The sequence below is a fragment of the Dendronephthya gigantea genome, unplaced genomic scaffold, assembly GCF_004324835.1.
Source record: "Dendronephthya gigantea isolate DGI-Jeju-01 unplaced genomic scaffold, DenGig_1.0 000043F, whole genome shotgun sequence".
Taxonomy (NCBI): domain Eukaryota; kingdom Metazoa; phylum Cnidaria; class Anthozoa; order Malacalcyonacea; family Nephtheidae; genus Dendronephthya; species Dendronephthya gigantea.
Genome location: NW_021163053.1, coordinates 866,503 through 880,449, shown reverse-complemented (window position 1 = coordinate 880,449; position 13,947 = coordinate 866,503). Strand labels below are relative to the sequence as shown.

Below are 13,947 nucleotides of genomic sequence, written 5' to 3'. Positions count from 1 at the left end.
TTTTAATCCAATAGTTCATCCCTCACCTCGCCAAATTCGTCCGTGTGTGTTCGGGGGGGGGGGGTGTTCGCTTGCCCAAGGGCAAGGTATCAATTACCAAAAAATACTACGTGACAATGTGACATCTCCACTTTGGTAACACGGAACGACCTGGGCACTAGGTAGACGTCGACACGACACTGAGTGACACAGTATCAGCTGTGTTTTAATATAATAATGGTATTTCGATATAAGATCTTAAAATCTAAAACCTTTGTTTTACCAATACGTGTATCAGGGAAAATATGTTCTTATAATGTGTCTTAAAAGCCAATGGTGTCCGTAAACTTGTCGCTCTGGTCTATAAAACACACTGATAAAACATGACAACTATGTTGGATGATGAAGACATTAGCAGTGTAAATAGAATATCACCGTCTACATCCCGTCGTTTTGAAAAAACTACGGTTTCGAAATTCAGGAGACAAACATCTGAGGAAAATGGTAAAAGGTCAGACGGTAACGAAAGGAGTGATGGGGATACAGTAAAGAGACGATTATTGTCTGCTTGGAACAATGTAAAATTTGGTAGGTAATATTAATAGGCTTCCTGGAATGTTACGTAATGTTTTCTTTTCAAATGACAAATTGAATGCTGTATAGTGATTATTTTATGCCTTTTGGCTTTTTCACTGATTGGAAATTAACCTGAAATCATCCAGTGTAACAGGGTTGTAACCATAACAAGATATTTAGGGCAGGGGGGAGATGATATATATTTGTGTCTACCCATGTCACATAAAAAGATTATATATGCTAGTATAACTTGCTTTTTTGTCCAAAGACAATCAAATACAACTATTTGCGTTGTTTAAATGTGTCTTGATGTTATTCCCACCTGTTCAGCAGAAAAAAAGGTGCTGGTAGTCATTCCCATGTACCAAAATAAGATTCTAACTATAGCTAATGGTATCAACCACAGGTCCCTGTTTCAACAGTAGATATATATGGTATCAAACATTCAGAATTGTAGCAACCTCATCCAGGTGACCAGGAAATTGCATATAGCTAAGTTAGTGAGAAAATAGTCTTTTTTGCAATGCATTAAATTCTTACGGTAGTATAACTAAATTTTGAATGTCTACAGTAAAGCAAAATTTTTTGTGAACATATTAGAATCCTCTCCGCAACTCTTAGTGTGACAGTTTCTATGTTTTGAAATAAATTGGCAATTACCAAACATTTCTTTCAGGTTTGACCTCACCAAGCACAACAACATTTGCTGAAAACCATCCTGCATGGATTTTGGGAAAGTGCTACACATTTAATTCAGATATTGAAGGTAAATAATATTTATATAATATTATTTATATAATAATATATTGTATTTTAATTTCACTGTCAAACCTAACCTTGCTAGTGTTGAATTTAAACATAAGTATTAATATGTTTGTGTATTTATTTGCCATGTATATTTTAGAAAACAGCCGGTTGCAGAAGACTCATCTAAATCCACCACTTCCTACCAGTGAATTTTATAGACATTTTTCATCACTCATGTGGTTCACATACCGTAAAGACTTTCCACAAGTTGGTGATTCAGTTTATACAACAGACACAGGGTGGGGATGTATGATACGAAGCGCTCAGATGATGTTAGCGACAGGATTGTCTTATTATCTGCTAGGAAGAGGTGAGGCAGTAAACACATGTTATTTAGTTTGTGGCAATGAATGTATAAATGAGATAACTTTGGCTGCCTTAATATGTTCAACAACCTTAATTAGGCTTAAATAAATTAGCTTGTAGGTACCTTGTAGACAATGTAAGTATCCACCAGCTAATTTACTTATATTGTGATATTACCATGCAAGAATAACCATAGGTTTACTGTATTGTTTCACATGGAGATAGAAATCCTATCTTAATAGCTTCAACAGTATAGCCCATATCTCATGTCATACATTGTCCTCTTTAGTACTATCAGTTCAGATATTTTTTAGATATCTGGAAAATCCGTTATTTGGCCAGATAGCAAAAATCCCTAGGGTCTAATGACCCCTACTTGTCTCTCTTATCATAAAACAAGTGTCCATGAAAGAACTCTTTCATTTTAGATTTCAGAACAAGTGGAAGGTGTCACAGTAGAGCCCAAAGATTCTTCTATAAAGCGGTAAGCTTCACTCTTCACTCCATTAATTTGCCATAATTTACCATATTTTTGGTAAATTTAATTTACCATATTCACCATAGATTAATTTACCATAATTTTGAATACTGTTTTAGATCTTAAGATTTTTTAATGACTCACCAGCAGACCTCAGTCCATTTTCATTGCACAAACTTGTTAAACTCAGTGAGTCATTTGGTAAACAAGCTGGGGACTGGTTCGGTCCCTCTCTTGTTGCTCATGTCATAAAGTAAGTTATCCTGGGAAGTTTATAGAAAAGAATCAATCTTTGAACCTTCAGTCGTCATCATCAAATTTTGCATCCTGAATGTTGATGGTGTAATACGATTTGGCTTATTTTTACTGATAGATATATCTTAATTTTTGTATAAGGAAAGCGTTAGAAGAATCTAACCATCAAGTTCTTCAAAATAGTCAAGGACTTCGTGTTTATGTTTCTCAAGACTGCACAAGTAAGTCAGCAAAATGCTTTCCTATAACATCTGCTATAGACTATAGTTGGTGTTTGCCAAGCAGTTGGTTGTTAGGTGTCAGTCTGAGCGTTGAGAACGTTCTCTTTTTGTCACCATGTGCAGGATAATAATAAGGGCTGGGTAATAAGTAATGCCGTACATTAATAGGGTGTGTGTGAAATTCCCACAGAGGTCAAACTCTGTGGCTCTGCTGTTCCAGTGCGGGTGGTCATGATAAGGTCTCAAATATTCGATACAAGACTGTAGTCTCTAGTCTTTTAATTTTAATTTAGACGTAATTTTTTATAGATTAGACCCGTGAGTACATCTACTACTAGTTAGGCTACACCCTACCCAGCTGGGGATAAGGTTGTAGTGTGTATCTGTCGTAGTGTCTCTTACAGTATTTTGTTTAATAAACGAAATTATAAGTTATTCTAATCTTAATTATAAGTTTTTCAATACATTCAATCTAGTCTACAGAGACGATGTCATTCGACTATGTCAGGAGTGTGGAAGTTGTAACAAGCAATGTTCTGAAGATCACTGGAGGTCTTTAATTATCTTAGTGCCTGTTCGACTAGGCGGGGAAAATCTAAACCCAATCTATCAGCCTTGTGTGAAGGTACGCATGTTCAATTGCAGATTAGCCAAGTTGATAATTTAGCAACATTGGTACAATATGCGTCTGTATGAGTAGCAACACTTTCTTTTTTGAGAATCTGTTTCTTCTTGTAGGCTCTTTTGACACTGGATTGCTGTATTGGGATAATTGGAGGTCGTCCAAAGCATTCTCTTTATTTCGTTGGATTTCAAGGTAAATTACCAAATAATCAACTTCTCAACTGGTTTAAAGGAATTGATATATATTTTTAGAGTATACCTTTAAAAGCACTGTAAATTCAAAAGGGTCAAAACTACCACAAAAGAGTAGTTCTGGGGTCTAATGAACCTCAGTGAAAAAATTGCCGGCAAAGCATGTTTTGTTTGGTGAACTGGGCGCAACTAGCTTTTTTCCGCCAGCTACATCATAGCCGCAGACTTTCCGTGAAGGTTACGCTTTCTCTTATGCTGTCTCTCAGGTACAACCGGCTGTTCTTGATAGCTTCAAATGGCCGGTTGCGTAGGGAGCTCTGCGATCGAATTGACGTCAAATTGCGTATTGGGATTATAAGGGTTGAATTTGGGAACACAGTATGTATATCACTTTGCTAATCTTCGTTTTGCTTCTCTATTTTAACTCCTTTTTTGTAGAGGACAACCTAATTTACCTTGATCCTCATTTTTGTCAACCAGCAGTGGATATGACATCAGAAGCCTTCCCTCCAGAAGTAAGATTTCTCAAATGGCTTCTAAATTAAGAAAAGCTAATCTAACTAAAGATTTTGGTTACATTTTTCAAACCATCGTATCCTTTATGTTATCTAGAGCTTCCACTGTGACTCACCACGAAAGATTCCTATACGAAAAATGGATCCTTCATGTACAATTGGATTTTACTGTGCCACTAGGGAAGACTTTGAAACATTCTGTACCAAGGCCACCGAGGTAATACATTATTTCAAAAAAACACAGCAGGGTGGATATAAAGAGAGAAACCTTGTCTGTCTTAGACAGAATCTCCGCTGTCCTCTCCCTGTACGTACGTCATTTATGACTACTTACGTCACTTGTTGTTTCGCCCAAATTTAATATCGTTTGTGCTTTTATTCTTCGTCAGGTCGTCAGTCCTCCGATGCAAAAGGGCAGTTACCCGATGTTCATTGTTGCCTCGGGAAATTGTGATAAACTCATGTCGACACCGCATCTCGAGTCTTCATTGTCGTTCTCAGACACTAAAGATATTCCCACTTCAGATTTATTTGAATACGAGACTGGTATTTATAGAAATGGTGAAAAATACCGAGTACACGAGGTTGGAGGTGAGAATCTCGCGCTTGGTGATCGACCCGCTGAGGACTACGTTGTTTTAGGCTCAGTCAAGAACAACGAATCGTTTGATTTTGGAGATTTTTAACACAAATTTTAATGAGCAATTAACACATAGTTTATAAACTTTATTATAGAAAAGGTATTGGCAAAAATAGAGGTACAAGTTTAGATCATATTACATCCATCACAAGCTATATTCTACTGAATTGACTGGTTAAGCTCGTGTCATGTTGTGTTGTCGTGTTATATTAAAGAAAAATTATTGTTTGAATCGCGGAATTCTTCTAATTCACTGAATAAAAATTGAGTGTAGTGATTATATGTCAATACCTTCTCTATAATCACGAAATTAGACCGTAATTTATTGTAAATAAATATTGTATTATTATTCGCTTTATTATGTATATAAATAAAACGAAAATTCTTAATTGTTTCAGTTGAACTGCAAGAAAAATATAACGCCAGACAATAATTGTTCGCTTTGTATATGACGTGATAACTTGATCTGCTATAAATGCCACGTTTACGTATTTGATTGATCATATCAACATAATTTTTCGTTGTTTTTGGGAGAGATCAATCAACATGGTAGGAATTGCACCACCCTTTACGGAAAAACTAAATTATTAGGAGAGGGAAGTAAGAAGAAACGCTTCCAGCTTATACATTAGCCTGGTTCCTTTTGATGACCCTACCCTTCTGTTTCAGCTTACTGCCATGAAGTCAGAGGAACAACAACGGGGTATTCATAGGAACTGAAGTTAGTTTTTTTCACTTATTAATTTCCACTCTATAAGTGCTCTTCAAGTCTCTTTTCAGTTCCATCATTCCCATGCCTTCCTGCAACCGGGCTACTACTGCACTGTGCTGCAATGGAATAAAAAATCAATAAAACGGATTACGTAACAAAAAAATTGTTTTTGTATAAAACCATATCTGGTAGTGGCAGTTCAGAATATAAAATATCAATCATGAAACGCAAAACTAAAAATGACAGTGATGCTGTTTTTCATTTGCTATAAGAGCCTATAATAATTAGTTTGTAATGCGTAATCAGCGTGAATTTGTCTCTACAGCTCAACTCGCTCCCTTGCGTTCTAAATACAGCTTTAATGAATAGGTGTAATGTAATATGATAAAGAGAATTGATTTAGATGTGATCCGTTAACCTGGGTATTACGCATTTGAAACATCGAGTGAGTTGGAATTTGATATCCCTTGTTGGTGAGACGCGCGCCAATGTTTCCCGCCTCACGTGGAAGTTTCCACCAATGAGATGCGAGCGAGGTGAGACCGCTTTTGGAAGAGCCTGCGCTGTTAGTTCTTGTGTCTCACATCATATACCCTGACGAACAAGAAGGTGAGAGAAGATTTGCTCTGCTTTAGCACGTGGAGATTTTTATTTTATGATTTAAAGAAACAGCAAAGCCTTTTTCTTAGTCTTAGCGTTTTGCTTTATAGAAAATAGCTTGTGAGAAAATATCAGAAGTTCGTTTGCATACCGAAAGAGGTTGTTAAACAATATGTCAGACGATTGGGAAGAAGAAACTGGTGGTTCTAGTTTCGACAGTAAAGTAAGAGATTCAGTCCGGTTTAGTATAAACGCCCTATTAAGATGCAAAGTAATATCATTTCTTTATGTTGTGTGGTATTTGATTAGAATTACTGGATATTTGTGGTTTTAAATATTTATAAGATCGTCAAGGTTAACAATTTAAACAAGCATGCTTTATTTTAATAGCTGGTACAATATTAAAATGACAAATTGAGATAATTATATAAGACTTGAGTGCACGCAAGGATAGTATTTAGTTCACGGGGCTGCAGTGAATTAGAACCCTTGCTTTCTTAAAAAACAGCGCAACCGTTCTTCAGAAAACAAAGTTGAACAAGAGTAAATCTCCAATTAATTGCTAACTGTTAGGTTAAATTTTCCCAAGTAACATTGCACATTTTTATCCTAGTCTTAATAAAGCCTGGTTAACAATAAATAACAACAGTTTTTACTGCTAAACATAACCAAAACCATATTTTACTTTACTTGAATTTTACTTTACTTTGAATCCTTGCAATTTCAACAAAAAGCTATGATTTGTAGGTGCAATGGTGCATGGCCAAGAAAAAAAAAATCTGTTTGGTTGACATGATACATTTAGGTTTCAAAGATTTTATGTTTGCTTCAATATTACCATTTTACCTGTTATTTCATGACAATATTCATAATCATAAAATATAAGAAGTTGAAGTGATTTCTGTAAATAATGCAAAAAATATTGCAAAATGTGATAAGTTAAAGTTATTCAGTGAATATGCAAATTTTTATGGTGCACACTTTGAAAATATCATGAAGCTGTATTGTTAGTATCTTACTGACAATCTTGACATAAATAGTTTTAATGGGGTTTTCATAATTATTGCCATATCATTTATATTTAGTTGACATAATGTTTTCAAATCTTTTTGGGGAAAGAATAATTTGTCACTGACTGTACTTTGTAGTAGTTTTGACTGTTCTAATTTTCAAATAACCCTTATTTTAGTGGCCCTCCTTAGCAAGGACAGACTGTCTTTAGTGCAGTGAGCGAGAGTTAAATAAATGGATACTACTTATTAGTCCACTTTTCTTTGCATGCCTAATACTGTATTTAGCAGCCATGTCTGGTCACAAAGCTTATTATAGAGAGGTCTGACTTCTCTCAGATATAATGTTTGAACAAGTGAAACCAAAATTTAGAAGCATAAATTTTACTAAATAATTTTTTTTTCATTTTCAGCCATCTAGTAATGGATTTGAAAGTTTTGGTAGCAAATCGTCCTCTGGAGGTTTTGGAAAAAGTAACAGGTTTGATGATGACTCTGGAGGAGGTTTTGGAAGTGGCCGAGGTAGAGGCAGTGGTGGTGGATTTGGTAATCGAAGCGAGGAAAATGGGTTTGGTAATGATTCTGGAGGTGGGTTTGGTGGTGGCCGTGGTAAGCGTAGCTTTGGTGGTGGGTTTGGTGATAGTTCAGGCCAAAATGAGTTTGGTGATTCAGATAGTGGGGGTTTCAGGGGTGGAAGAGGTCGTGGCAGAGGTGGAGGATTTGGTCGGCGTGATGGAGACTCAGAAGAAAATGGTTTTGATGATGGTGGCAGTCGTAGAGGTGGTTTTGGTGGTGGACGAGGACGTTCTAGAGGTGGTGGTTTTTCTGGAGGTGCTGATCTGAATGATGGAGGTGGAGGGTTCTCAGGTGGACGACGTGAAAGACGAGGAAGTGATAGAAATGATGGTGGTGAAAGCTTTGGTAAGTATGTTGTCAATCATATTTTATATTTGTGTTAATACAGTTTGCTAGTGAATTAATGTGTAGCATGCAGTTTCATAATAGTAATTAGGCTATATAGTAATTTAGTAAGTTCTAAATATAGTAATTTCTGGACTAATAAGATATGAAATTTTTTTACAGGTGATGGTGAAGGAGGTGAAGAGAAACCTCAGCGAGTTGTTTATATCCCACCAGCACCTCCTGAGGAGGAGGAAGAAATCTTTAAAACAATACAACAAGGCATAAACTTTGACAATTATGACAACATTGCTGTTGAAGTAACTGGAAGAGATCCTGTTAAACCCATATCCACTTTCCAAGAAGCTGCTTTGTATGAAACATTTAAGGCCAATGTGGAGAAAGCAAAATATGTGAAACCAACTCCAGTGCAAAAATATTCCATTCCAGCAATTTTAGCTGGAAGAGATTTGATGGCCTGTGCCCAAACTGGTTCAGGAAAAACGGTAAGGATTAGATGAAACTGATTTTATGGTTGGATAACTTGTATGCAATGTATTGTGGTCAGATTTTGTACCAAAAACTTCATTAATTTATCATTAACACAAAGCAGTAAGAACTCTCTGACAACGTCCCTTAACTTAGTTCTGTGCAGAGCAACCAGTATCACAACATTCTGGATTGTTTTATACCATTTTTAGGCAGCATTTGTTTTGCCAGTCATGACTGGTATGATCAATAATGGATTGAGTGGTAGTGCAATGAGTGATATGCAAGCACCACAAGCGCTGGTGATTGCTCCTACTCGAGAACTGGCTAATCAAATATACTACGAGGCTAGGAAATTTGCACATGGGACTATGTTGAAAGCTTGTGTTTGCTATGGTGGTGTTTCTGTTGGCCATCAGCTGTCAATGATTGAACGAGGCTGTCACCTGCTTGTTGCAACACCTGGGAGACTTATGGACTTCATCAATAGAAGAAAGGTCGGTAACAAATTGCACCTGTTTTTTTTCAACTATTGATTGTTGATACAAGTGTTCAAATTGTAGCAGTTGTGATCTGTGTTTCGTGAGACAATATTTCGCCAAAAGCGAGTCCTGACATTATATCCCAAAAACTAGTTGATCATAATTCCTAGCTGTACATATCCTTGATTATAAGAATCTATCAGTTGAATGCAAAGCAAGAGTTTGTCAAATAAAACGTATTGCAAGTGTTTAGTATGTTTTTATCTTATACTAACAGATTGCACTTGATGGTCTGAAGTATTTGATTCTTGATGAGGCAGACAGGATGTTGGATATGGGCTTTGAACCGAAGATTCGCGAGCTTGCTGAACACAGTGACTTCCCTTCCAAAACAGAACGTCAGACGCTTATGTTCAGTGCCACATTCCCAGAGGAAATTCAAAGACTTGCTGGCGAATTTTTAAATGATTATCTTTTCCTTACGGTTGGTCGGGTAGGAAGCGCTACATCGGACATTGAACAAAAAATTTGTCAAGTATCTGAGTTCGAGAAACGAGATAAGCTTGTTGAACTTCTTAATAATGCAGGTAGGTTTTTGCTAGTAGAGAATTGGTTATGATGGCTATTATTTGGCTATGTTGTTGTTGATCTTAAAAAAAACTCGTGAAATAATGAACCACACAGCTTTTTGGCCTTTGAGGGAAAGATAGATTTGCTGCATTTAGCGGTTGCAATCATTTTTACGCGATTCTGTCTAATAGGAAGTGACAGAATGTTGGTGTTTGTTGAAACAAAAAGAATGGCAGATTTTTTGGCAAGCTATCTCTCTCAGACAGGATTTCCTACAACAAGTATTCATGGGTAAGATAATTAAGTATTGTCCATCTCCACTATAAAACTATGTGATATATCATGTCATATATTTACTGTTAAAAAATTGGCAGCATTGAAGTACTCTTTTATTTACCATCCTTATAAACCGTTTTCATTACTGGTTTTTGCATACGATATGTCTGTATGAATCCTAATCCAATAATCCACGCGAATCCTAATCCAACATACGGTATAATCCACACGAATCCTGATCCAGCATACGATATAATCCAACATACGATATAATCCACACGAATCCTAATCCAACATACGATATAGTCCACACGAATCCTAATCCAACAGCCTTTGAACTTGTTTCTATAGTGACAGGCAACAAAGAGAGCGGGAAGAAGCTTTGGCAGACTTTAAGAAAGGGCGTACTCCAGTTATGGTTGCAACGTCAGTAGCAGCACGGGGCTTAGATATCCCGGATGTTAAGCACGTGATCAATTATGATCTTCCTAAGGAGATTGAGGAATATGTGCATAGGATAGGACGAACTGGAAGAATCGGAAACAAGGGGAAAGCAACATCTTTTTTCCAATCCGACAAAGATGGAAACATCGCGAGATCCTTGGTAAAAGTGCTTGGAGATGTAAGTTTAATATTTTCCTATAGTTGTTTTGACTGCGTACAGTATAGATTAACATTGAAGAATCCTTGTAAAGCACGTTTATAATATTGCATTTAACCAGTTAGTTGAGAACATTTCTTGTGAGCAAAGGAAAATTTTTACTTACACTGTATGTTTGCCTGCTTAAATGATCTGCCCGTTAATTTCCAGGCTGAACAAGAAGTCCCAAATTGGTTGGAAGATCAAGCGGAGAACGCGGTCGGTACTAACTACGGGCCTGCAGGTGGTCGCTTTGGAGGGCGAGATACGAGAAAAGTAGGTTTTTTATCAAATGTTTCCGAGGTTATTTTGTGAATAACGTCGTACTGTTCACTATCTTTCATAAATAAATGCCGCAATATAGACCTCTATTATTTCTCCAACCCCCCCCTCCTCTTTTTAATAGAGACAACTTCAGAGACAAAGATTATTAAGCAATAATAACTGTACTAAAATGCAGTTATTTGCATTAATAAAAGATAGTTTTCATCTTTCTAGGAAAAAATTTCTTCTGCCCGGGCGGTAGGATATTAGAACATGACAAATTATCTAAACTCTCTTTAACTTTCCTTATGTTAAATGTGGATCTAACTTAGCTTCAATCTCTATAATAGCACGTTTACCACCCTTAAATTTGTGACAAAAGTTTGGATGTTTTTCTTCCAATATTCAACCCAGAAATTTTTTAAAATCGAATTCTATCGATTTTAGAACTTAACAATAGCAAATTACAACATGGCGATGTATAACGATTTAAATTAAACATATTTCCTGTAGTTTGACAAGGTTGATAACTTTGGTGGAGGCAATAATAATGAGTTTGGCGGTAATAGTGGTGGAGGAGACGATGATTGGGGTGTCAATGACTCCGGTAACGCTGACGGCGGTGGGGATGTTTGGAACACCAATACTGGTGGCGATGAGGCATGGGAATGATAACTATTGCAGAACTTCTATCATTTTTGGTTATTTAAAGACATTCAGTTTAGTTGGAAGTACGTCGATATCCGCATTATAAAAGTTTTGATGTTATGTTAGGTCTAGGTTAAACTAGGACATTTTGGAAGTTTTAGTAATGGTCGAGTGATAAATAATATATATATATACGCATGAACACTTTATCAGCAGTGCGTTTTGTTCAAATGACAAGTATATTTTATATAATATCATGTAAATTAAAAATAGTCTAATCCTGTTAACTGCGTAGAATCAATTATGTGCAGTTTATATGAGGTTTTACTATAATGAACTACATTGACTTCAACAAGAGTTTATTGTAATGTGCAAATGTACAAAGGGTTAATGTGTGCGAAAAACGTTGCTTCAGAGTTTATTTAGACATAAATGATAAATTGTACAGTTTGTTTTTATTAAAGCAATTCCGTTGGCTCAAGTCTGTAGTTATTCTAGTCATTAAACTAGAAAGTTTTTTTACTATTTAAAAAAGTAACTGATCATCGTTCAGCCGAACCACAAGAGGAATGATTAGGAAGTGTTTGCTAAACATTGAATTAGAGTTTCAAACATCGTGTCTCCTCCAATCATCTTAGTCACTCTTTACAGCCACTGATCTCTACATTAGTGCTGAAAGGATCTTTTGTAACGATGAAAACGGTGTTTTAAAGCGCCCGGGAATCCCTAAAACGCAAGGCACTATGGGCTTCACTACATTAGCTCATGAGTGCCAATGTGCCATCAAAAATTTAGCATTGCGTTGTTGCCATGTATACTCGAGGATATTAAGAACAAAGTGCATGTGACATGTAACGGGTGAAAGAGTTCGATTCAAAGTTTTTTTCTCGTCCAACTTCAAAGGCAAAAGACAAAACGTACACATTAAGTTCCTTTCGATGTTTCATTTTTTTCTGTGTATGTTTCGTTTCTTTCTCAATGCCAAAGAACGGCGGTTGAAAAATCCAACAATACCTGTTGAAAGAGCAGGTCAGCACAGCCAGAATTTCACTTTCCATCCAAGCGATTAAAACCTGTAGCATACGGAGAACATCATTTTGTTGTATAGCTGTAGTTGTTCAAAATATAGCCTGTTGATGATTGAACAGAATCTCTGATAGAAGTATCAAGCCTACGAATTATATCAGAATGATATAATATGGCTTTCAGACGTTGATAGTCAAAACAGTTGTAAGCATGTTCAGTTTACAAATAATCAACAATATGATAAATTTACAGAGTTATGTCAAACGCCGTTTTTCTCGAATTAATCGAAACCCGGTCGTAATAATCTTGTTTCTTTTAATGATTTCAATCATAATTTGGAAGATTCACGATGAGGGTGAGAAGAATAATGGAAATAGCGAACTTCTGTTAAATGCTTTTGGGAATGAACGAATTTCTCACGAAGACAAGCGAAGCAAACCGAAGAAGTATATATCCTATCAGCCTCCGGGAGGTGGCTGGAACAATCAAAGAATTGCTTTTGAGAACGCCGTGATTATGGCCGCTATGTTGAAACGAACGCTCCTTGTACATCCATTAGCTCCTCACGATTATATCTTGGAACTGAAGACGCGATTCAACCAGTCAGCGGGGTATACCATTTACAATATGCTCAGAACAGAAGAATTAATTCCCATTTCAAAGCTTATCGATCTCAACCGACTGTCATCATTACTGCCTCTGCAGGAAATAACTTCAAGCCACAATGAATTTAAGAAGAAATTCAGAAATAGTTCGTGGTACAAAGTCTGCCATAATGGCCTAGCTTACGCTTGGGTAGATAAAATTCCCCCCGGGTTCGATACGAGCAGTTTAAAACTGGAGAAGTATAGTAAATATTTCAGAAAGGCTCAAAAAATTGCAAAATACCGTCAAGTGTGCTCAGAGAAAAGTGAAATTGAGCTATTGGGAATTTGGGAATTTCTTCGCGAACTGCGTAAACGAAAAGAAGACATAATTTATTTTGACAAAGGATCGCTTTTCGTCCGACATATTTTATTCACAGATTACAAGAGGGCCTTAGACGCACAAAGGGCACTTATTGATTATATCCATCCAACATTTGAAGTTTTACATAATGCTGAACAAATAACATCCTTGATTGGAAAACCGTTTAACGCTATCCATGTACGCCGAAACGATCATAAAACTGGTAGACGGCTGGATATTCACTACTGGATCTCACGATTAGCTAAGGCAAATGCATTAAAATACTCGAACAAACTTTACATCGCTACAGACGAAACTGATTTCACTTGGTTTTCTGCACTAAAAGAAGCAGGATACAAAATTTTCTTTGCAAAAGATTTTGATGTTTTTCGTGAAATTAACCAAGCTAATCCGGTAAAAGGCAAGGATATTGTAGGCTTTCATGAGCAGGTGATTTGCTCTTATGCAAAGATTTTTGTCAAATCTTATTATTCCACATTTTCACGAGTAATTGAACGATATAGAGAAGTTGAACATTGGGACAAGAATCGTTTTAGAAATCTTGTATTTTCTCCTGTGAAATGGTTAAATATTTATCGACCTTAAAATTAAAAGAACACCAGGACCTAGATGAAAGTCCTACCCTACTACATTTAGTTTAGTCCCATAACGACTTACTCCCATGAAAATGCAATTTCTTTAAAAAGATCCTGAGTTCTATAATCAATGTTTTGCCATACGAACATATATTAGAAAATGCTTTTTATACGACGGAATTTATATTTTAGA

The 13,947-nt window shown here is 36.3% G+C and overlaps 3 protein-coding genes across 3 annotated transcripts; all 3 read left to right on the top strand.

The window, feature by feature from the left end:
- The first annotated feature begins 173 nt into the window (after positions 1–173).
- On the top strand, positions 174–4,904 carry LOC114527199 (cysteine protease ATG4D-like). Its single transcript, XM_028548844.1, has 11 exons — positions 174–567; positions 1,232–1,321; positions 1,460–1,672; positions 2,097–2,152; positions 2,266–2,399; positions 2,543–2,622; positions 3,099–3,247; positions 3,361–3,439; positions 3,877–3,953; positions 4,051–4,170; positions 4,343–4,904. The coding sequence occupies exons 1-11, from the start codon at positions 363–365 to the stop codon at positions 4,637–4,639; spliced, it is 1,500 nt and encodes a 499-aa protein (XP_028404645.1). The 5' UTR covers positions 174–362; the 3' UTR covers positions 4,640–4,904.
- A 970-nt stretch (positions 4,905–5,874) lies between these two features.
- LOC114527198 (ATP-dependent RNA helicase DDX4-like) lies at positions 5,875–11,659 on the top strand. The gene is made up of 10 exons (XM_028548843.1): positions 5,875–5,914; positions 6,016–6,128; positions 7,329–7,836; positions 7,999–8,321; positions 8,517–8,801; positions 9,064–9,373; positions 9,548–9,647; positions 9,984–10,254; positions 10,444–10,548; positions 11,050–11,659. Exons 2-10 carry the CDS (start codon positions 6,078–6,080, stop codon positions 11,206–11,208), a joined length of 2,112 nt encoding a protein of 703 aa, XP_028404644.1. The 5' UTR covers positions 5,875–5,914; positions 6,016–6,077; the 3' UTR covers positions 11,209–11,659.
- An 842-nt stretch (positions 11,660–12,501) lies between these two features.
- LOC114527200 lies at positions 12,502–13,919 on the top strand. Its single transcript, XM_028548845.1, has one exon. It carries the CDS (start codon positions 12,529–12,531, stop codon positions 13,762–13,764), a length of 1,236 nt encoding a protein of 411 aa, XP_028404646.1. The 5' UTR covers positions 12,502–12,528; the 3' UTR covers positions 13,765–13,919.
- The last annotated feature ends 28 nt before the right edge of the window (positions 13,920–13,947 follow it).